General features: G+C 38.7%; 1 protein-coding gene across 6 annotated transcripts in view; it reads left to right on the forward strand.

Annotated features, from left to right (window-relative positions):
- CNTNAP4 (contactin associated protein family member 4) overlaps positions 1 to 22,793 on the forward strand; it is a 280,255-nt gene that overhangs the window by 150,184 nt on the left and 107,278 nt on the right. For 5 of the 6 annotated variants that reach the window (XM_068991747.1, XM_068991751.1, XM_068991753.1 and 2 more), the window contains exons 5-7: positions 18,322 to 18,525; positions 19,096 to 19,280; positions 20,067 to 20,210. In XM_068991747.1, coding sequence (XP_068847848.1) covers positions 18,322 to 18,525; positions 19,096 to 19,280; positions 20,067 to 20,210 — 533 coding nt within the window. The remainder of the gene's footprint in view (positions 1 to 18,321; positions 18,526 to 19,095; positions 19,281 to 20,066; positions 20,211 to 22,793) is intronic. The other variant, XM_068991750.1, reaches the window with a different exon arrangement.

Consider the following 22,793-nt stretch of genomic DNA (forward strand, 5'->3'; position numbering starts at 1 on the left):
TTCAGCTCAGCTGCTCCTGGTATGTGTTAGCTCCTCCCTTTACAATGATCTCACTTGAATAAAATTATCCTTAAAGAAAAAAAAAAATCCCACCCAACATTGTGATTCTGGAACACAGAATCTGGACAGTCTTATTTGTCTTAGGATTGTGGAGTTTTACATGCCATACAATGGACAATCAGCAAAGCAAACTCCAAAATGATTCATATTTATAGTTACATTTTCTACTGGTTCAGAGCATCCACTTTGCAAAATATTTATCACTGTATAATAATAGCAAACAGTTATTGAGCACTTACTTTGCATCAAAAAACAGTTTTTATAGATATTCTAATTTAAATCCTAAAAAATCACCCACCCAAAGAAGTCTTAGAAATATTAAGCAGTTTTCCCAGCAGCACACACTTCATATTTTGAATCTCATACGTAAATTTGACATTAGTTTAACAAGGCTACTGATGCTGGTTTCCTTTAGTAAAGTCCCTATGAAGTGGCTGCTGGGAAAGGAGGGTCTTTGAGTCTCTGTAAGTTCCTTTGAGTTCTCTGGTGCCTTGAACTGGATGATAACTCACCTTCCTCCCATTTCCCACCCTTGTATTGATCTGCAGCCCCATGGAACAGTGTTTTCACTGTGACTTCATTTGCTGTCTCTTGGAGTAAAGTACACCATCTATGCATTTAGTCAGCCTCCTTTCTTCATGGACCCACGGTTGAAGGATCAATACTGAGAGGAAGTGTTTTAAACTCAAACACAAACACACATGGTAAAATGATATTGTTGTTGCTGTTCAGTTGCCAAGTCATGTCCGACTTTTGAGACCCTGTGGCCTGCAGCATGCCAGGTTTGCCTGTCCTCACCGCCTTCCACTGTTTTCTCAAACTCAGGCCCATTGAGTCAGTGATGCCATCCATCTATCTCATCCTCTGTTGTCCCTTTCTGTTGGATAATTTTGGATAAAAGACAAAAAAATAAACTTGATGGAAAAATACTCTCATAGATGACAAAAAAATAACCACAACAAGGTTGGGTGTGAATGCCTTATGGGAATGTATTTGGTCAAGTTGACTTTAATTCCTTAATTACACCATAGTCAACACTTATTTTCCATGTATGCATAGCATTAGCCTTGCAGAATATTAGTTTATTGAAACATTATACTATTTAATTATCATTTAGTTCAGTTCAGTTCAGTTGCTCAGTTGTGTCCGACTCTTTGTGACCCCCAAAACCACAGCACACTAGGCCTCCCTGTCCATTACCAACTCCCGGAGTCCACTCAAACCCATGTCCATTGAGTCGGTGATACCATCCAACCATCTCATCCTCTGTTGTTCCCTTCTCCTTCTGCCCTCAATCGTTCCCAGGATCAGGGTCTTTTCAAATGAGTCAGCTCTTTGCATCAGGTGGCCAAAGTATTGGAGTTTCAGCTTCAACATCAGTCCTTCCAATGACCACCCAGGACTGATCTCCTTTAGGATGGACTGGTTGGATCTCCTTGCAGTCCAAGGGACTCTTAAGAGTCTTCTCCAACACCACAGTTCAAAAGCATCAATTCTTCAGCACTCAGCTTGCTTTATAGTCCTACTCACATCCATACATGACCACTGGAAAAACCATAGCCTTGACTAGATGGACCTTTGTTGGCAAAGTAATATCTCTGCTTTTTAATATGCTGTCTAGGTTGGTCATAACTTTTCTTCCAAGGAGTAAGCGTCTTTTAATTTCATGGCTGCAATCACCATCTGCAGTGATTTTGGAGACCAGAAAAATAAAGTCAGCCACTGTTTCCACTGTTTCCCCATCTATTGCCATTTAAGTGGTGGGACCGGATGATATGATCTTCGTTTTCTGAATGTTGAGCTTTAAGCCAACTTTTTCACTCTCCTCTTTCACTTTCATCAATAGGCTTTTTAGTTTTTCTTCACTGCCATAAGGGTGATATCATCTGCATATTTGCGGTTATTGATATTTCTCCCGGCAATCTTGATTCCAGCTTGTACTTCCTCTAGCCCAGCGTTTCTCATGATGTACTCTGCATAGAAGTTAAATAAGCAGGGTGACAATATACAGCCTTGATGTACTCCTTTTCCTATTTGGAACCAGTCTGTTGTTCCATGTCCAGTTCTAACTGTTGCTTCCTGACCTGCATACAGGTTTCTCAAGAGGCAGGTCATGTGGTCTGGTATTCCCATCTCTTGAAGAAGTTTCCAGTTTATTGTGATCCACACAATCAAAGGCTTTGGCATAGTCAATAAAACAGAGATTGATGTTTTCCTGGAACTCTCTTGCTTTTTCCATGATCCAGCAGATGTTGGCAATTTGATCTCTAGTTCCTCTGCCTTTTCTAAAACCAGCTTGAACGTCTGCAAGTTCACGGTTCACATATTGCTGAAGCCTGGTTTGGAGAATTTTAAGCATCACTTTACTAGCGTGTCAGATGAGTGCAATTGTGCAGTAGTTTGAGCATTCTTTGGCATTGCTTTTCTTTGGTATTGGAATGAAAACTGACCTTTTCTAGTCCTGTGGCCACTGCTGAGTTTTCCAAATTTGCTGGCATATTGAGTGCAGCACTTTCACAGCATCATCTTTCAGGATTTGAAATAGCTCAACTGGAATTCCATCACTTCCACTAGCTTTGTTCGTAATGATGCTTCCTAAGGCCCACTTGACTTCACATTCCAGGATGTCTGGCTCTAGGTGAGTGATCACACCATCGTGATTATCCGGGTCATGAAGATCTTTTTTGAACAGTTCTTCTGTGTATTCTTGCCACAAATACAGAATTTCTTGTCACAAATTCTTAATATCTTCAGCTTCTGTTAGGTCCATACTGTTTCTGTCCTTTATTGAGCCCATCTTTGCATAAAATGTTCCCTCGGTATCTCTAATTTTCTTGAAGAGATCTCTAGTCTTTCTCATTCTATTGTTTTCCTCTATTTCTTTGCATTGATCACTGAGGAAGGCTTTCTTATCTCTCCTTGCTATTCTTTGGAACTCTGCATTCAAATGGGTATATCTTTCCTTTTCTCCTTCGCTTTTTACTTCCCTTCTTTTCACAGCTATTTGTAAGGCCTCCCCAGATAGCCATTTTTTTTTGCAGTTCTTTTTCTTGGGGATGGTCTTGATCCCTGTCTCCTTTACAATGTCACAAAGCTCCATTCATAGGTCATTAGGCACTCTTGTCTATCAGATCTAGTCCCTTAAATCTATTTTTCACTAAGGGATTTGATTTAGGTCGTATCTGAATGGTCTAGTGGTTTTCTCCACTTTCTTCAATTTCAGTCTGAATTTGGAAATAAAGAGTTCATGATCTGAGCCACAGTCAGCTCCCGGTCTTGTTTTTGCTGACTGTATAGAGCTTCTCCATCTTTGGCTGCAAAGAATATAATCAATCTGATTTCAGTTTCGACCACTGGAGAGTTAATATGTGTCAGATGCTATTTTTTATAATCTTAATGACACAGTGAAGTCAGTACTTAGATATTACTATTGTATGTTCTGCTAAATGGCCCCTGTGACTTGCTCTGGGTTGTCTGGCACAGAAATATCTGTGATCACTAGTGTTCCTGGCCCTCAAAAGGACGAGCTATAGGTCAGTAGAAGAATGCAGCTTAGGATTTTGTCTGCAAGTCTCCTGAGTAGCCCAGATCAGACTGGATTTTCCCCAGATATGCAAGGCCATTTTTCTGCAATCCTTACAACAAAAAGAAAAAAAGGAAAAGTGTTAAGGGTGCAGTATGAGCAGAGTCTCTCCCAGACCACAGACTCTGGACACCTGTCCATGTTGGCAGTGAAGTGGGCCTCCTGTGGGCTAGAAGAAAGCCTGGAGCATTGCATCCGCCTGCCGGCTCATGGGTTCCCATTGCCTGCAGCATGTTACCGTGACTTTGGGGGGGAGTGTGGTTACCTGAGCAACTCACTCAAGAATATTGTGTGCTACAGTGCTTCAGAAGTCTCCTGACATGGGGAAGAGTGGACTGACAGAAATTAAGGACTCTGGAATTGCACAGCCTGTGTTAGATCTAGGATCTGAAATCAGATCCATCACCTTCTGAAACTAGTTCTCTTGATGAATCAAACTTGTGTTCATCCTTTAAATATCTACTAACACTGGCAAAAAAAGAAATCTACTTTTTTTAGTGGGGGTAGGGTGTAGGGAAGAATTTAAATTAATATATACTTCCTTAAAGATTAGAAAGTGTGATGTCATGAAAATTACACAAACCCAAAGCAAAATATGGTACCATTAGTATAAGGTGTTAGGAATGAAGTGATTGATAGACTAAGGTTAGTATGAGAAAGTTTATGGCAGTAGGTTTTGAAACTAAGGTGCAAATATTTTTGCATGGGAGGCTGTGAAAATGGTCCAAATAGGAGAAAGGGTATGTTCAGTCAAGCCTGGGAATGAGGATCAGTCTATATGCTTGGAGGATCAGTTTGCATTTGAGAATTGTCATTCAGAGTGAAATATGGGTGCAGGGTGGAGGGCTACATGAGGGATATAGATTAAAGGTGGCAGCTCAGTTGGAAGGTTTCTTGAATTCCTTTGTGCAAGTGACAGCTGGAGTCTCAGACTAGAGGACCAGCAATATGGAGAGAGAGTTCTCCTGAATTGAATCAGATTCACAATATGATGAGACTACTGTTGAATCTTTACCATCTAAGCCACCAGGGAGGCCCTGGTGAATCTGCCTGCAATGCAGGAGACCCAGGTTCAATCCCTGAGTTGGGAAGATCCCCTGGAGAAGGGATTGGCAACTCCACTCCAAATTCTTGCCTGGAGAATTCCATGGTCAGAGGAGCCTGGTTGACTACAGCCTGTGGGGTCACAAAGAGTTGGATAGGACTGAGTGACAACACTTTCTCTTTCACTATCGCATCAAGAGAATTTGGTGATTTTATGTGAGTAGACACTGAGTTATCAGATTTGAGTGACTGTCTGCAAGGTGATACCATTTACTGGGAGGAGGCACTGTAGAGCAAATTAGTTCTGGCAGGGAGCAGGAGAAAGAATTAATTCCACTGTTGACTCAGTGAGTTTGAGTGACAAAAATATGGAAGATTGGAACTCCATAGCTTCTGGGTTGAAGATACAGAATTGAAACCTATACAATATCATTAGTTCTTAAGTCATAATCTTTCTACTTACTGTTGATAATAAAAGTGTAAAGTTTAAAGCTATGTTTGTACTCATGTCTTTTAAAGACAGAAATGCATTTCTCTCATAATTAAAACAGGTCCTTTATACTATTTTTCAGGTAAGGTGCATTTTTTGCCGAAACTTAACCTCGCCCCCTCCCCATTGTGCCTAATGTGTGTTGGCTAGAGTTATACATGCAAGCTGTCCCTGTGAATATTGCTGGGAAAGTGGCTGTCGTGAGACCCACACATGGTTTTATTACCCTCTCTCCCAATGAGTTAGAGCAGTAACTTGTTATGAAGGAGCATCAGGTGAATGGAAAATCCATATCAAAGAGCATGTTCTCCTTTCATGTCGGTAAACCTGAAGTTGTTTCTTGAGTAAAGAGAGAAGCAGAAGCTAGATTTTATGGGTTCAAAGGGAAAGTATAAATTTCAGATGTCTTGGCCATAGCCACTGCAAACATGTTTATAGATCTATACAAGAGGTGTAGGGAAGGAAATAACTTGTGGAAGAAAGAAAAAGACAGTGTTTGATGGTGAAGAAATACTGCTCTATGCAGTGTGTCCCAAAGAATAAACAATGGTAAACAAAAGGCAAGAAAAGAAAATAACTGGGTTCAAGTGAGTGTGTCTGAGGAGTCCTTCGGAATGGCAATTAAGCCGCAGGAGATAATGTTTAATTGTGGGTGAACTGCTGAAGCGGTTGCCCTGAGAATAAATTCTTGGTTTCTTTTCTCTAGTTCTTATGTGAACACTCTCATTTTGTAATCCGTGGTCTCTCTTTACTCGTCCTCAGCAGAAGAACATCCAGCTGCCCAGCTATAGTGAAAATAATTAGTGTCTTTGAACTGCTGTGGATTCATGATTTTTCTAGTCTTAGGATCTTTAAATGATACATAGGGCCATCACACACATCCAGCCTTTATTCCCCTACCTAGATAATTCTTTAACTCATGGTCTTTTCTCAGTGTGGAAATCACATGTTCTGACAGTTTCTCTAGTACTTCCTGTTTAGGTCAGAAGGAATGTTCTGCTCCCAGTCACATCACGCACGTTCTATGATGTTGAAACTAGGTAGTCTTCTGGATAGATGGATGAATGAATGGCAGCAGGTCTGGGGAGCCTCAGGAAGGCCGTCCCCATCCAGGCGGCACACCCAGCCTGTTGGAGATCAGGCACAGAGCCCAGGGCAAGGACTGAGTGAGAGGACTGGCAGAGAAGAAATGGACAGAAGTGTCACGCTAGAATGTTTATGCGCTTAACGGCAGACCACTTAAGAGAAAAGTATGGGTTCTATTGAGTAGATGGAAATAAGTCAGATAGTGCAAAACACACTGACTTAAAAAATTAAGAGTGTGCATTTTGTAATGTAAAAAACACTGAAAGTCAGAACTACTCACATCTGTAGATTTCTGCTTAGAAAATATGTTAACAGGAAATGTAATAAAGTGGCATGAGAGATGTAAATATTTATGTGGGTCAAAAACTCTGAGAGAAAACGAGGCAACAGACTTCTGTCTACTCAGGGTGCAGCTCTCTCACACCACTTTTTGGGTTAGCAGGGAAAGGAAAAGCAGGAAATGTGTTATATTTACCTAAAGAATAGTTGTGATTGAATCCAAGCAACTCCAACAGATGCCCTGGAAAAGGGAATGACTACCCCCTCCAGTATCCTTGCCTGGGGAATTCCACAGACAGAAGAGCCCGGTGGATTACAGCCCATGGGGTCGCAAAGCATTAGACATGACTGAGCACCTAATGCTAAGAACGTGTTAACTGCTGAAATCTTGACCAAATGCATTAAATGCAATCCCTGCTCTCAGATTGTTTATCAGGTAATACTGCAGCTAAGGGATCCTATTTTATGTCAGAGTTTAAAAAGAGGATAGATTCTTATTGGCCTAAAATCAAAGTAGATAAATTCTAATTCTTTGCAGAGTTTATAGTCTTAAGACTTTAATTTGATGATAGGGTGAAGTTATATTAAAATTAAAATAAGATTGGCTCTTAAAATTCGAGGAAATAAGGACACTGTGAAAACCCATCAGGATTATGTCAAAAGAACACAGAGCCAACTGAAGAGGCTCTCACTGACCAAAGATGGAAATATTTTAGCATCAGTGAAGTTGGTAACTGCAGTTCTGAAACATATTAACTGTATTTAAAGGAATGGGTTCATGATAATTCTAAAAAGAGAAAACTCTTGTTGGTCACCTAAGAGAGCTATTAAGGAATTGACTCATTATTTTGAAAACTAATAAATGCAGAGAAAACATCAAGCATTTATCCTGGTTTTCCGATGTAATCTGTACCTCAAGGCAATCACATAGAAGATTAGAAGGGCTTTCTGTTTTAAGTTATGTTTATATAAATAGAGAAGAAATAGTAGAATCAGTATATGCTCATTTTGCAATCCTAAATAAAGTAATGGACCAAATTAATAATTATATAACATTCACATTATATCCACAATATTACATAATCCACCATATAATATAATATCCAAATTTATTATACTCAAGCAGTGGCAGTTGATGAAAAGGGAAATATCTCTGAGATGAACATATGACATTTCCAAAGTATTGTTATTAAAATGATAATAATAGCATGCATGTGTTCACAAAAAGAGAGATTTCCTTTTAGGTACCAGTCATAAGAGAGAGCTTTTATTGGACTGTTGTGCTGCCCACAACAATTATAGTTGCTGGATAAAATATATTTTTTAAAAGCTGCTTCAAGGCTTTGAAGTTCAACTCAAAACAGGACTTGATTCTTGAGCGATGGAAAAAAAATTCCAGGAGATCCACGTGTAACTGACTTCCTCCTAAGAACATCATTATACTTAAGCAGAAGGGAGCCAACTTTTGCTAGGAGACAGAGGACAAAGTTCAAAGTTGCCAGAGTGGTTAGAAATTTAGGGTGGAATATTGAAAAGCAAGGTGTCAGAAGGAGAGCTCTGACTTCTGCATCCACAGTTCCCTTAGAGCCTTGCCTGATCCCTGACTTGCATGTACCCATGATGCATCAGGCAAAAGCAGGAGTCGGGAAATGAAAATCCTGGGGACTTCATTCAGCACCTGCCTAGTTCTGGGAAAGGCACCTTTGGATTCAAGTCCTGCCATCTTAGACTTGCTAAGCACTTTGGGCTTCTAACTGAAAACGCAGAAAGGCATTGCTTTAGGAATAAAGACAGTAATCGACGGCCAACTGTTATGTCCCGGGACTAAAGACAAATCCAAAATAGACCTGTCCCAGAAAAATCTGGAAGCAAGCTTTCACAGAGTCAAGGTGATCTGCCAGTAATTCAGCTCCCTGTGGAGCTGAATTTTCCCTGTAGTTCCTTCCACGCCATCCATCTCTTGCCAGACTCCCCGCCTTCCCAGCTCTTCCCACCCTCTCCTCCCCTCCCCACATCCTCCTAACCCTGGACTTTCTCATAGGCAGTCATCTCTTCATCTTAAATATCACTTCCTCAGAGATGTCATCCCTAATCAGCAACCTAATTTGAATCTTTCTACTCAAAACTCTCATATAACCCTGTCCTTTTCCTTCAAGTTCCACTTACCATTTGTAAAAGCATCTGTTCACATGGGGATGAGTCTCATGATGTCTTTCTTTTCCCTTATAATTTGAGGATCCATGAGGCCAGAAGCCTATGTGTTCACTGTTACACAGGCTTCTGCTATAGAACTTAGCACAGTAAATGTTCAGCAATTATTTGTTAAGTAGATGCAGTAAGAAAAATATCTGATTCACTATGATATAAACCAAAAAGTGAATGAATATGTAAGTATTCAAGCAGTGGCAGTTGATGAAAAGGGAAAAATCTCTGAGATGAACATATGACGTTTCCAAAGTTGTTATTAAAATGATAATAATAGCATGCCTGTGTGCTCAGTCATGTCTGACTCTGTGACCCCGTGGACAGTAGTCTGCCAGGTTCCTCTGTCCATGGGACTTCACAGGCAAGAATACTAGAGTAGGTTACCATCTCCTCCTCCAGCGGATCTTCCTGACCCAGGGATTGAACCCAGGTTTCTTGCATCTCCTGCATTGGCAGTTCATTCTTCACCACTGAGCCACTAAAGAGCACACTCAATAATAAATGTCAAGGCATTCTGATGTTTCCACTGGATGCCCAACTCTTCTTTGTTGTAGCATGAAAGGTTGGAATTATTCTTCACATGTTCCAAATGGGGAAACTGAGAATCTGTGAGATCACAAAAATTAAAATATTAGAAACAGAAATCTAGCTTACATCCTCCCATGACACACTCCAGTGTCCTTGATGAAGTAGATGTTACCTATTTCAAGTCTATTCAAAACGTTAATTTAGATTGACATATAAATGGCCATGATGATGTTTGCTCCCATAACCCCCTGGAGTGTTATCACTGACCTTAACTCAATCATTTAAAAGCATGATAGTCAAGTCACCTTTTCCTTGTCTGCCTTCTTCCTTTTTGTTGTATTACTTTTAGTTGTTTTAAACCCAAGAGTCCCTTAAATCATTCTGTGTTCTTTTATGCTACCATGCAAAAATAGAACAGCTCATTTCCTGTTGATTTCTAGAGTGCTTGGTCTCTCCTCTACATCTCTTTAAAGCCTAGTTCTGTAATGCAGACTCAAGTGCCTCTACGTCATGCTGTAGCTTTAATATTTCACTATATAATAGTTTAATGGTGACTCAGTCTGATTAATGTGGTTTTTTTAGAAGGAGAAACTGGACCTCTGTTTAGTGATTCATAGGTAGTAATTTTTAAATAGAGAGGCAGTATTCAGTGTTTAAGACTGAATTCAATTTAGCCAAGAAGAGTTTGGTTCATCGCTGTTTCCACCAGTGGTAGCACTCTTTTTCTATTTGTGTTTTTCGGGTGTTCTCTAACAATTATTAGAAGACTGTTTTGTCTTTTTCAAGAATTCTTTCAGGACCATCAATAAAGTCAATTGCCTATTTTTAATGACTTGTTTTCCAGTTCGTGTGTTTCCTATTTCATTTTTTCTGATTTAAGTTTCTTAGTTAGCTGATCTCATCAATAATAATATGATTCAATAATAATATAGTTTAACTCACAGAATCTGTTTCTCCCTGAAACGTCTTTCAGGGACAAGTTGCTACCACCTCCACAACTTTCTGCAAGTACCACCTATGATATTAATAAACAAAACAATTTTATTGTCCACGGTACAATTCCATATGCAATGAGGTTGTTCACTTTCAGAGAACAGGTTTCTATAAACTACTTGTTCCTCTTGTCAGATAACCCTCATGCTTTTGTCTGCCTCAGGCTCATTGAGGAGCCTGCCTATCAGGGTTGTCTTTCAGAGAGTCTGTTAATGAATTAGTGGACGTCAGGCAGAGCTCAGGGTGTTTGTTGAGTATTTGTGGAGGCCACAAGAGGTTCTCAGTTGACTCTAACATGGTGGGACCATGGCACACCACTTGAGAAATCAAGCCCTTGGATGTGTTTTTCACTGATAAGGTGGGGAAAACATTGCTTTTGCAAGTGGAAACCCCTCACAACTGGAGAAGCCTCCAACTTCTAGAGCAGGGGTAGGGTGCAAGGGTGAGGAAAGGGGACTGGGTCAAGTGGAAGATATCACAGTGAGGAGTGTGCCTGCATGCAAAATATGCAGAGGAAACCAGTTTGCTGCTCACGGAGGTGAAGCATTTCTGCCATTTAGTTAGCATCCTTCTCTGAGGCTGAGAGGTTCGGCTCCCCATTCACGTGAGAGAAACCATTTGGGACCCAGCTCTAATGCAGAAGTGAAGCATGAATAATCACCTCTCAGGGACGGCTGTCCTCTCTGTTACACTGTAAGCTCTGGGGAAAAACTGCGCTTGGATTTATGCATCAGTGTGTCTTCCACTGTGTTCGCAGAAAGGTCTCCATAAACATGTGCTGCAGAAGGAGCACAGAATACATGTTTCAGCAATTCCACTTCTGACACGACTCCCTGAAAGAAATCTGAATATTTCCTCTGATGAAACTCTTTATTCAGTGGGAGGTTGTATTTCTGAATCACGCAAATCAAGCAGGCCATACCTCTTTCCCAGGGTCACAGGGAGAATTGATACGAGAGCAGGGCTTGCAATCTTTGTGAGTCTCTTCTTTCCTTGATTCCTGCTCTGAGAAGAATTGAGATGGAGGTATTCACTGAGGAGGGTTCAGGTCACTGACAATTGCCGTGGTGAGTCAGCTCAGGCATTTGCTGACAGACGGAGAAAAAGCCACAGAACCCGCAGATGGCTCAAGCTCATTCTTGCTGCATAACCCAGCAATGACATTGAAAACTGAGCATTTCTTGTGCACTTCAGAAATTCATTATTTTTTAAAGAGTCCACTTAAAAGAAAAACACACAAAATGTATTTATTGAACTGTTGTTGGTATACCTCTTTCCCTGCCCAGTATTCTAATAATAAATAATAGCATTAATGTTAGTAATTGTTCACGTTTATTGAAGCCTAATTATATGCTAGCAACTTCCAAAATTATGTAGATATGCATTCATACAACAGTCCTATGAAGAATATTCTATTATTAACACAATATTGTAAGTCACCTATATTTCAGTTTCAAAAAAGAATATACTCTTATTATTCCCACATTACAGTTGAAGGAATAGAGCCAAAGCGAGACAGTAACTTGCTGTGATTGAATGATGCCCTATAATCGTAAACATGTGACCATACATGACAAAGGTACTTTATAGTTGTGATTAGGTTAAGGATCTTGAGTTGAGGAGATAATCCTGAATTATCCAGGTGGACCCAGTGTAATCGCAGGAGTCCTTGTCAAAGAGAGGTGACAGGATCAGAGTTAGAAAAGGAGATGTGACTATGAATGCAAACATGAGCGATGATGAGAAAGAGAAATTTTGCTATGAGAAATTTGCATAGAGAAGTTGCTGTGATGCTGGTTCTGTACATGAAGGAAGGGGCCATAAGTCAAGGAATGAAGGGGTTCCTAAAAGCTGGAAAAGACAAGCAAAGGGATTGTCTTCTAGAGACATCAGGAGGAAAGCAGTCCCTGCCAACCCTGATTTTCAGTTCAGTTCAGTTCAGTTCAGCTGCTCAGTCATGTCCAACTCTTTGCAGCCCCATGAATGGCAGCACACCAGGCCTCCCTGTCCATCACCAACTCCCTGAGTTCACTCAAACTCACGCACTCAAACTCACGCACTCAAACTCACGTTCATCAAGTCGGTGATGCCATCCAGCCATCTCATCCTCTGTCGTCCCATTCTCCTCCTGCTCCCAATCCCTCCTAGCATCAGGATCTTTTCCAATGAGTCAACTCTTCGCATGAGGTAGCCAAAGTGCTGGAGTTTCAGCTTTAGCATCCATCATTCCTTCCAAAGAACATCCAGGACTGATCTCCTTCAGAATGGATTGGTTGGATCTCCTTGCAGTCCAAGGGACTCTCAAGAGTCTTCTCCAACACCACAGTTCAAAAGCATCAATTCTTCGGTTCTTAGCTTTCTTCACAGTCCAACTCTCACATCCATACATGACCACTGGAAAAACCATAGTCTTGACTAGATGGACCTTTGTTGGCAAAGTAATGACTTCTGAATTCCAAAGCTGTTAGATAACAAATTTGTGTTTTCTTTTTATGGAACAAAGTGTGGTTACAGCAATGATAGAAAACTCATACACTTGCCTAAGGTAGAGTGCAGAGTGAAACCCACACTGACTAGCTGTCTTAACTACTAGGCTAAGTATAATGTACTTATGAAAAATGGCTGAAAGGGCTCAGACCAACAGGAGGTGAACATGCCAGAACAATTTGAAATTTATTTATAGAAAATTATAGAGTTCATGCCCTCCCCATGGTGAGACAGTATATAATAGGGTAACATTATTAATTTGATGATAATGTAATCATTAAAAATATAACCTCTGTCATAGGTCAATCTCTTTTGGAAACAGAAGTGAAAACCTTTATGTGAAATATTAGCAAATCAAATCCAGTGATGCATAAGGCTAACATATCATGCACATTTAATTCAGGAATACAGATTTAACATTTGGTATTCAGTGCAGGAGATGCAAGAGACAGGGGTTGGATCCCTGTGTGGAGAAGACCCCCTGGAGTAAGAAAAGGCAACCCACTCCAGTTTTCTTGCCTGGAAAATTCCATGGACAGAGGAGTCTGGCAGGCTGCAGTGCATGAGTTTGCAAAGAGTTGGACATGACTGAGCACACACACACACACAGAATCATACACAATTGAGTAATATTGTTCACCATGTCAACCGAATAGAGAATAAAAATCATGTCACCTGAATTGATATAGAGTAAATATTTGATGAAATCCAGTACCTAGTTCATGATGAGAACTCTTTACCAATAAGGAAACAAAGATAGCTACTTTAATCTGTTAGAAGTTATCTACAAAGAACTTATAGCAAGTATCTTACTTAATGGTCAGTGACAGTGAAGTCACTCAGTTGTGTCCAACTCTGCGACCCCATGGACTGTAGCTTATCAGGCTCCTTTGTCCATGGGGTTTTCCAGGCAAGAGAGCTGGAGTGGATTACCATTTCCTTCTCCAGGGGATCTTCCTGACCCAGGAATCAAACCCAGGTCTCCTGCATTGCAGGCAGACGCTTTACCATCTGAGCCACCAGGGAAGCTTAGGTCGGATTATTTCAAATTGTCCCCTGAGATCAGGAGTGAGACAAGATGCTGACTACTATCATTTCTATTCAATATTCTGTTAGAGGTCAGTGCAATAAAGCAATGAAGTAAAAACCCATTTAAAAATATAACTGTAGTTAATAAGCATACCAATGTACACATTTGCAATGAGAGAAACAGTTCTCTCTTACAATCAAGTAGCATGTCTCTCCTACATCTTTGGACAGTAGACCATTTACTCTTACAAGTGTTGTTAACCGCTGACTTTCAGTTGTTCCTGTAATCCATTTTCTAATACCTCTACTTTTCCTATTTATACATTCCATTGTGTACAAAAGCTTCTTTTCCCCAAAAAATGTTTGACAAAAGATTGGAATGTGTTATTGAATGTTAATGTAAATGTTAATATTATTTTAGATATTAATTTAGTGTTTCCATCAAAACAAATAAGCATTGAGTTGGATTAATTTTATGAATGGTACATACACCTGTCAGTTCCAACATGAAGAAATGCTGTCATAAATCATCTGGACTTTTTCTGTTGTGAGAATGTGCTTGCGTTGCCAGTGCTCTGTTTTAAAAGAAAATTTATTGTAGTTTAGCTGATCTACCATGTTGTGTTAGTTTCAGGAGTACAGAAAGGGAATCAGTTATACATGTGTATACATATATATTTCATATTCTTTCCCATTTAGGTTCTTATGGAATATTAAGTAAACTTCCTGTGCTGTACAGTAGGTCCTTATGAATTATCTGTTTTTTATAGGTGTATATGTTAATCCCAATCTAATTTATCATGTCCCCTCATGTTTTTCCTTTGGAAACCATAAATGTTATTTTGAGGTCTATTTCTATTTTGTAAATAAATTCATTTGTATCATTTTTATTAGATTTAACATATAGGGGATATCATATGATATTTGTCTATTTCTGACTTACTTCACTTAGTGTGTTAGTCTCTAGGTCTATCCATGTTGCCACGAATGGCGTTATTGAATTCTCTTTTTATGGCTGAGTGATACTCCATCACATATGCACCGAGCCCTCTCTATCCTCTCCTCTGGTGACGGTCATTTAGGTTGCTTCTGTGACCTGGCTGTTGTGAACAGTGCTGCAATTGGGGTGCATGTATTGTTCCAAATTATAGCTTTCTCTGGATATATACCCAGGGATGGGATTGCTGGGTCAGATGGTAGTTCTGTATTGATCCAAGTAGAGCATAAAGGTATATCACAGATGCATTTGATTTATTAGAGAAGGGATCCAAAGACCGGTAAAGCTAGCCCACAGAAAACTCGAGAGACTGAGTGTGTATAGGAACCTAAGAATGTTGGATTACTGTCACTAGGTTAACCACACGAATGGTTAATGCCCAACAGGGCAATAAAACCAAAATATTTGGGGATATATTTTCTGCCAGAATGGAAGTCATTTACATCTCTACTGGGGGGAAAAAAACTATAAATTAATATGTAACTTAGAGTCTGTCCCTAATCAGTAATAAATAGTAAAACTAGACATTTGTGAATTCACCTAGAATTAAGTAATCCTTAGACAGGACTCTTTTAAAAAGCTCCAGCATGACATTGAGAGGACATGAAGTTATTCCTTTGATTTATTTTCCAGTTTTTCCAGTGTTCTTAGTAGTGGTAACATTGCTTTCCAAAGAGAACTCTCTCTCCCACCAGCATCCTAGGAGAAAATTTAGATTCTCCCTCTCTCTCCCTTTGTCTCTCAAAAGATTATTTTTTTCAGATAGTCCCAGATTTGTATATCATTAACTGGTTTTAATCATAGCACAGCATTTTATGAGTATTATTTAAAATCATATGCTTTTAATATGTCAGATAAATTCTGTAAATAGCTCTTATAAATGAGCTTTCTATCTAAAGTGATACTGTTCGGAACCATCCTGAATTTCTTGTTTTACGAGAATCCTCATACATATATTGCATGGATGTGATGTGAAGTTTCCCTGTACTGACCTTGTACTCACACTCTGAGTTGTTTTTAGCTTTTTTTTTTCCTGAAGGATATTATTCACATGGATGTGAGATCTGTGATGTGATTGTAATGAGTTTGTTGAATCCTCTACTTCACTACCTCCTGGTTTTCAGGCCCCCTTTTAAGGGTGGCCACCTCCCTCCAAGTTCTCCTTCTGAGAGCTGAGTTACTGACTGCCCCTGGGGTTTCTCAGCAACCTCAGAGCTTCCTTTCAGGACAGTGGAGGAAAGACTGTGTTGGGAGAATGTCTGCGGTTGCTGCTGCTGCTGCTGCTAAGTCACTTCAGTCATGTCCGACTCTGTGTGACTAGCCATCTTAAAATTAAACATAATAGAACTAATTCTATTTTATGAGGAGAAGTTTAGGACTTGAAGTCTGGCAAGAGTAAGATTATTGATTACCCTCTGCTTTAGCCTCAGGTTTCTAGACCTCAGAACTGAGCTTCCCAACTACCTTAACTAAAGTGACCCCAGGCTTCTTTTAATCTTGATCAGAATGCCTCTGGCAGTCTGTAATGGTTTATGAATTTACTTTTTTACATGCTACTTGTCTGTCTTCACCAAATATAAGTTCCTTGAGGATAAGGGCCATATTGGTGTTGGTCCATCTTTTTATCACAGCATCCATCACAGGGCCTCAAACTAGATGGCATAAATCCATGTTTATTTAATGAATAGGTCCAATTGCATAGTGTGATACCTGTGAATTAAGAATGTAATAGGTCAGAGCAAGAGAAAATGGCAAGTGGCTTCCATTTAAGAGATGAAACAGGATACCATTGCCTTAGGCATCAGTAGTCTAATATGTTTTTCACTATCCCATTTTGCTGATGGACATATTCCTGGCACAAAGCTTTTGGTGCAATGAAAGGCTAATATGACCATTATAATGTAATAGCTATAGTGAAGAAGAGAGGGAAAAAGAAATAGAAGGCTGAAGTATCCCAGGCTAGTCCCTCATTGGGGAAAAAAAAAATCTCTTGGTAGCTAATTCCAAAGATAGACTTTATCTGAAATAAAATCAATATAATGATGGTTGCCTTTAAGCGATGCATTAACTCAGAGATAACTGCATTGCTCCAAATGTGTCAGCATTTAAGGTCTGTCTTATTGGAATTTTTCTTAATTTATTGTAATCTAATAATCATAGAACACATTATTTGTATTTGACACAGAGTTATGTTTGTGTCATGCACATTCATTCAGCTATATAACAAGGAATAATTGTTCGGTTAACATTATTCTTTCTACAGAATGCAATGTTTATTCATGTGCACTTGGTGAATGAATTCTTTATAAGCACATTAACAAGATGTGGAAAAATCAAATCTCTGAATTTCCAAAAGATAGCTGCATAAAATAGTTGAAAAAAATTTTGGGTGGTGGTGAATATAAATGGCTCACATTAAATATGATGGATAATCTGAATGAAATGCATATTTGAGCATACAAGTTGATGTAATAATTTTGTCGAATGAAACAAGATGAGTAAACTGTAATGTCATTCTGTTGACTGGGAGAAGTCACCTAACCAGTTGAAAAATAGCTTCCTATTTTATTGGGCTTCCCTAACCTCTTCATTTATTACATAAATGCACTCTCAAGGGTAATTGCTTTTTTCAGAAATATCTTTGATTTGTGAAATGTAGGAAATGCTGCTAGGCTTTCTGAGTATTATCAGCTCTTTTTCTGTCTCCTGCTCAGGGTGCAACAGATTTTGACAGATGTACTGTTATGTTACTGGTATAACATGACATCTTTATTCAGATGAACTGAATAAAAGTGATCTTGACAATGAGTAGATAAGACACTGTCAGAAAGCTGAAAAAACCTGTCAATGTCACAGTTATGACACAAACACGGCAGAACAGCCCTTATAATGTCATTAAGTGAATATCTTTCCAACAACACCCTTGAGAAGACAGGAAGTAACATTGCTCTTAAATACTATTACTTAGCTACAAAAATAATAAAATATAACACAAAGGTCAGTTTAATATATATTTGAGGTGGCATTTGATGAGTCTGATGAATATGTACGTATTTATATGTGGATCTCTTCTATATATGGCACGTATGAAAGAATTTTGAGATTTCAAAAGTAGAAAATGATTTCTACTTTTTCAGAAGCTAAAAAACCATTTAACTCCAGCATTTAAGAAAGTCATTGAAAATGTTGATCATGAAATATGCAAAGTGGTTTTAGCGGTATTAATTATAACTTTTTCCCTGATGTTTTTATGGGTTAAGAAAAAGTCTTTAATAGTATAAGAGAAATTAGGCATACATTTCAAAATATATTTCTAGATCATGAATTTTGTAAATAGGTGGGTAAAACCTGAAATGGGATCAATCCCAGGTATCAAGAAGGAATTAGACATTTGGTGGTTTTATTTTCCATTATTATGATTGACTTGGAGCTGAACTATACATGTATGGGTATATATATAATCCTCTCATATATGTAGTTTTTAAATACTTTAATGACAAGCATTTTATCCTTAGAACGACTTTTGATATCTTTGTCTAGGATCAGAGGTGGTTGATCTTGATGGAAAAAGTTGCCTTCTCTACAGATTTGATCAAAAATCTCTGAGCCCGATAAAGGATGTCATTTCTTTGAAATTTAAAACCATGCAGAGTGATGGGATTCTACTCCACAGGGAAGGACAAAATGGTGATCACATCACACTGGAATTAAGAAGAGGAAAACTCTTTTTGCTTATTAATTCAGGTAAAACTCTTTGGATAAAGTGCTTGAAAATCTGGTCATTTAGCTATTACCTTAGTAACTTTATGCTTTTATAGCTCATCTTTTTTTTTTTAACAATTAAGGTACCTTATTTCCACATTCAAGAGTTTATATGAGTGTGTATATATATAGATGTATATGCCAATATTGTACTTTCATGTAATTTGCAAACTATTCAGGACCCTCATTTGATGTTTCTTACACAGTGCTGATAGAACCACTTAGTTATTTTTAAACATCTTGATGGAAGGGATGCGTCACTGAAAAATACTGAGGTAGTAAAAATAATAAGGTTGTAGCAAAGATAAAATTTTCATTGCAAATGAACATGTGATGATGGGTAATACTAATAAAGAGAATTAACAGTGGAAGAAACGACAAGGTTGAGAGGATGTTGTATTCAAAGTTGAGGTAAATTCAGACTAGCGTTTTGGCTGGGGTACATGGAAGGAGATTGCAGTTGTTATGAGAGACTCTGGTCCCCACGAAAGAATGCTTTTCTCTTATTTTCAGCTGGGAATCATGGTTCTGTTCTTTTCTCTCTCCTCTAAGGTGATGCGAAGCCACCCTCAGCTCATGCCCCGGTCAGGCTCACGCTGGGCAGCCTGCTGGACGACCAGCACTGGCACTCCGTGCTCATCCAGCGCTTGGGCACACAGGTCAACTTCACAGTGGACGAACACAGGCATCGTTTCCGCGCCCAGGGCGAGTTCAGTTACCTGCATCTCGATTATGAGGTGTGATGGTTACGTTTCAGTTAATGCAGACTTCGTGATGTCTAGGTGGTGAGGTTACACGGAAGGCAGTACGCTCTAGAAAACCCACCTCCAGAGTCAGGAAAGGTCCTGAGGAAGTGTTCCTCTAGGTAACCTCACTCAGGTAGTGAATTTTGTGCCTATGGTACTGAGGCTTCATTTTTCTCCCCGCATGTTAATTTATCTTTATAAAGTAACGTCATCTTTTTTGCCTGCAGTGTGTATGCAGGAAATCTCCCTTAAGAGATCTCCTTACCACAAGTAAATATAGGTTGTGTTGCATGACTTTGGAGGTGAGGGGGCAAAAAGCACTCCTGAACAGTGCAGATTTAGAGAAGGAATGTAGCAACGAATAGGTTAACTGATTCATCAATAACCGATTCAAATGTCCAAGAATCAATACATGCCAGAAATGTATTAAAATAAAATGTCATTATAATTGGTTACATTGTTAAAACCAGTCACTATGGAAATAAAGATGTATTTTTCTTCAACAACCAATAAATATTAAAATCAGGTTTGATTAGCAACTTGTAAGAATAATCAAGCTCTATTATCAGTGAAAACTGAATGCATATAAACTTATTTTAAAACCTGCATCTTAATTTTTTTTTAAATCTCCATTTGAAATTAACAATATGGCAGTGTAGAGTACTGAAAAATTGGTCTATCTGTGATGATTACAGTTATAGTTGCTAATCGTAATTATTTAAGCAGATTATCAGAAAATCACTAAACAATATTATTGATGCCATTTTTCTTTCTAAGATCAGCTTTGGAGGGATTCCAGCACCTGGAAAACCAGTGTCATTCCCCCGTAAACACTTCCATGGATGTTTAGAAAATCTCTTTTACAATGGAGTGGATATCATTGATTTGGCCAAGCGACAGGACCCACAGATGATCGTTATGGTAAGAGAGTCTTCATGTGAACAAAAAAAGGAAAACTGTGTGGCTTTCCCCCACAAAAAAAAATGCTTCATTTTGAATTCCCACTTGACATGAAATTTTAGACTTTACTCTTGTTCTTTAAAAAAATAAGTCTCAGTTCTCAGCTTGGCAATATGCATGTACGGGATTAATTCTATGCAAAATATTTAAAATTCACAGGTCATGATTATTTTATTTTTATATGAAGTAAAGCAGGTTCTTTTCTTGGTACAATTTACAACTGATCGTTTTATTTTGTTGTGATATTACTGGTCCCAGGAGACTAATTTCTTTTCCTCTGTAATTTCCTTAATAAGATACTCCCTGACTTACTCTCCGAAGCAGAATACTGGTTTCCTGGAATCAGATAACATGCACGTATATTAGAGAAGCGGTTGGAAAATTTGTATTTTGCCATGGTCACTCATAACTAATGAAAGAAGCTAATAGGCTCTTACAAGATTGCATCTGCCAAGAGCAGTGCTGGTCAGGCTGCATGATGTTCGAATTCTGTGGAAGTGTGGTGGAGTTTAAGTACAGCTGCACTGGTCAGGGTGCAGTCAGAGAAGCAGCACCACTTTGCGTTTAGGGACAAGGGGTCTGTTTTAGGACTTGGATCTTAACAGTTGGAGGCCCTGGAAAGTGGAGGTCAGCTGTCTGGAAGAAGAGATGGAGCAGAGTGGAAGAGGCAGGACACGCTGGGATAGTCACCAGCCCCTCTGTTATCATCCTGCCCTGGACTTCATCACACACAGAAAACCTTTTTGGGAAAGTGGCCAGCCTTTCACTTTTGACTCAGGTGTCTCGTCATCTCCCTCTTTGGCTAACTTTTAACTGGACCCAGACAAGAAATGAGATTCTGGGAAATGTGGTTTCCAGCTTAACCCACTTGCTGATAGAAAAGCAGACACATCCAACCATTTGAACTCATTTCTTTAATTGTTCAAAATTCAAAATAGATAATAAAGCTCATGGTGTGTCAGCAAAACCCGAAACGCATCACAGGATTATTTATTGCTTATAAAATATTTTATTTTTAATTATCTTTGTGAATTGATAGTGTTTATATGAGCATACCATCCAGCAAGATTTTTTAAATAGTTTTTTTATATAAAAGGGAAAAGGATTTAGATGGAAAATAAAACTATTGTGGAGAGATAGATGTGAGTGTTCCATTGCAAAATGAGTTTCCAGAAGCTGCTCATGTAGCTAACACCGGCTCTCCATTGCCAAGAGCATTTGCTGCTTGCAGAGTAGCTAGCAGACAGCTGTCCAAATGCAGCTGGTAGATGTTTCCATTTTTACCAGGTTTGCTAGTCTTATAATTGCCTTTACATTATGGGTCAGTATATTTCACTCTTCAGCTTTTGATGTTTCATTCACTGGGACAAGATATTTGTCTGCAGTGAAAGCTAGTTCACTTTTAACAGAATCACAATATAGCCAAATGTTTTTGTTTAACCTAGACCAGTAGTTTAATTCCAGCTTGTCTTGTTCTAAATAAAGTGATTTCATCAACTTTTCAAATCTATATTTAGAAGGTTTGTTGAAGGTTATTTTCAGGAAAAATAAAAACATTTATCTTGATTTCTGAAGCTTGTTAAGGAACATGCTAATTATTTCTGAATAGTTCAGACCTTAACGTTTTTTTCTTAATCCTTAAATATGTATTTAGTGCGAACAGCAAAATAATCTTTCATGTACAATATTTTAATGAAAATTCATGCAATTCTAATGTATCTTGAAGATCTATTTAAAAACCATTGGATAAGAAATAATACATGTAAATCTGATGACAATAGCATAACAATAAGAAAAAAACACAATGGTTCAAAATAAGAATCTAAGTAGTACATTGTACATTGTATTTTGCAACGTTAAACCTAAAAAAAAAAAAAAAAAAGAAAAATAGGCAGAGGTTATGAACAGACCCTTCAGATGAAAGTGAGGCCAAAGAATAACAAACCCATGAAAAAGACTTAGATTCTTTATTAGGTAAATGCAAGATAAATAACAATGATACATCACGTGGGCATTTTGTCCTTGAACTTATGCAAATTTAAAAGAAATGTAATACCTATTGCTGCCAAAGATGTGGGGAAAAGTGTGTCTTTGTGTACTACTGTTGGAAATATGGAGAATTTCACTTTTTTTGGAATTCAAGAAGGAAACTGGAAATATGCATTAAAATATGTAGATGCAGTAGCTCTGTATTTAGAACTGCCTTCTGAAGAACTGAAAATGCCATCACATAGAGAAGCTTATCCACGCTTGGTTGAAAGAGACAAAACTTTGAAACAAAGTGACAACATACTAGTGGAAGTGAAAGTGTCAGTCACTCAGTCATGTCCCAACTCTTTGCCATCTGATGGACTATAATTCACCAGGCTCCTCTGCCCTGGAATTCTCCAGGCAAGAATACTGGAGTGGGTAGCTGTTCCCTCCTCCAGGGGATCTTCCCAACCCCCGGATCAAACCTACGTCTCCTGCTTTGCAGGCAGATTCTTTACCGCTGAGCCACTGGGAAAACCCCTTGATAAGAAAACAATTGACTGAACATTTGCC

The sequence above is a fragment of the Capricornis sumatraensis genome, chromosome 20 (assembly GCF_032405125.1).
Source record: "Capricornis sumatraensis isolate serow.1 chromosome 20, serow.2, whole genome shotgun sequence".
NCBI lineage: Eukaryota > Metazoa > Chordata > Mammalia > Artiodactyla > Bovidae > Capricornis > Capricornis sumatraensis.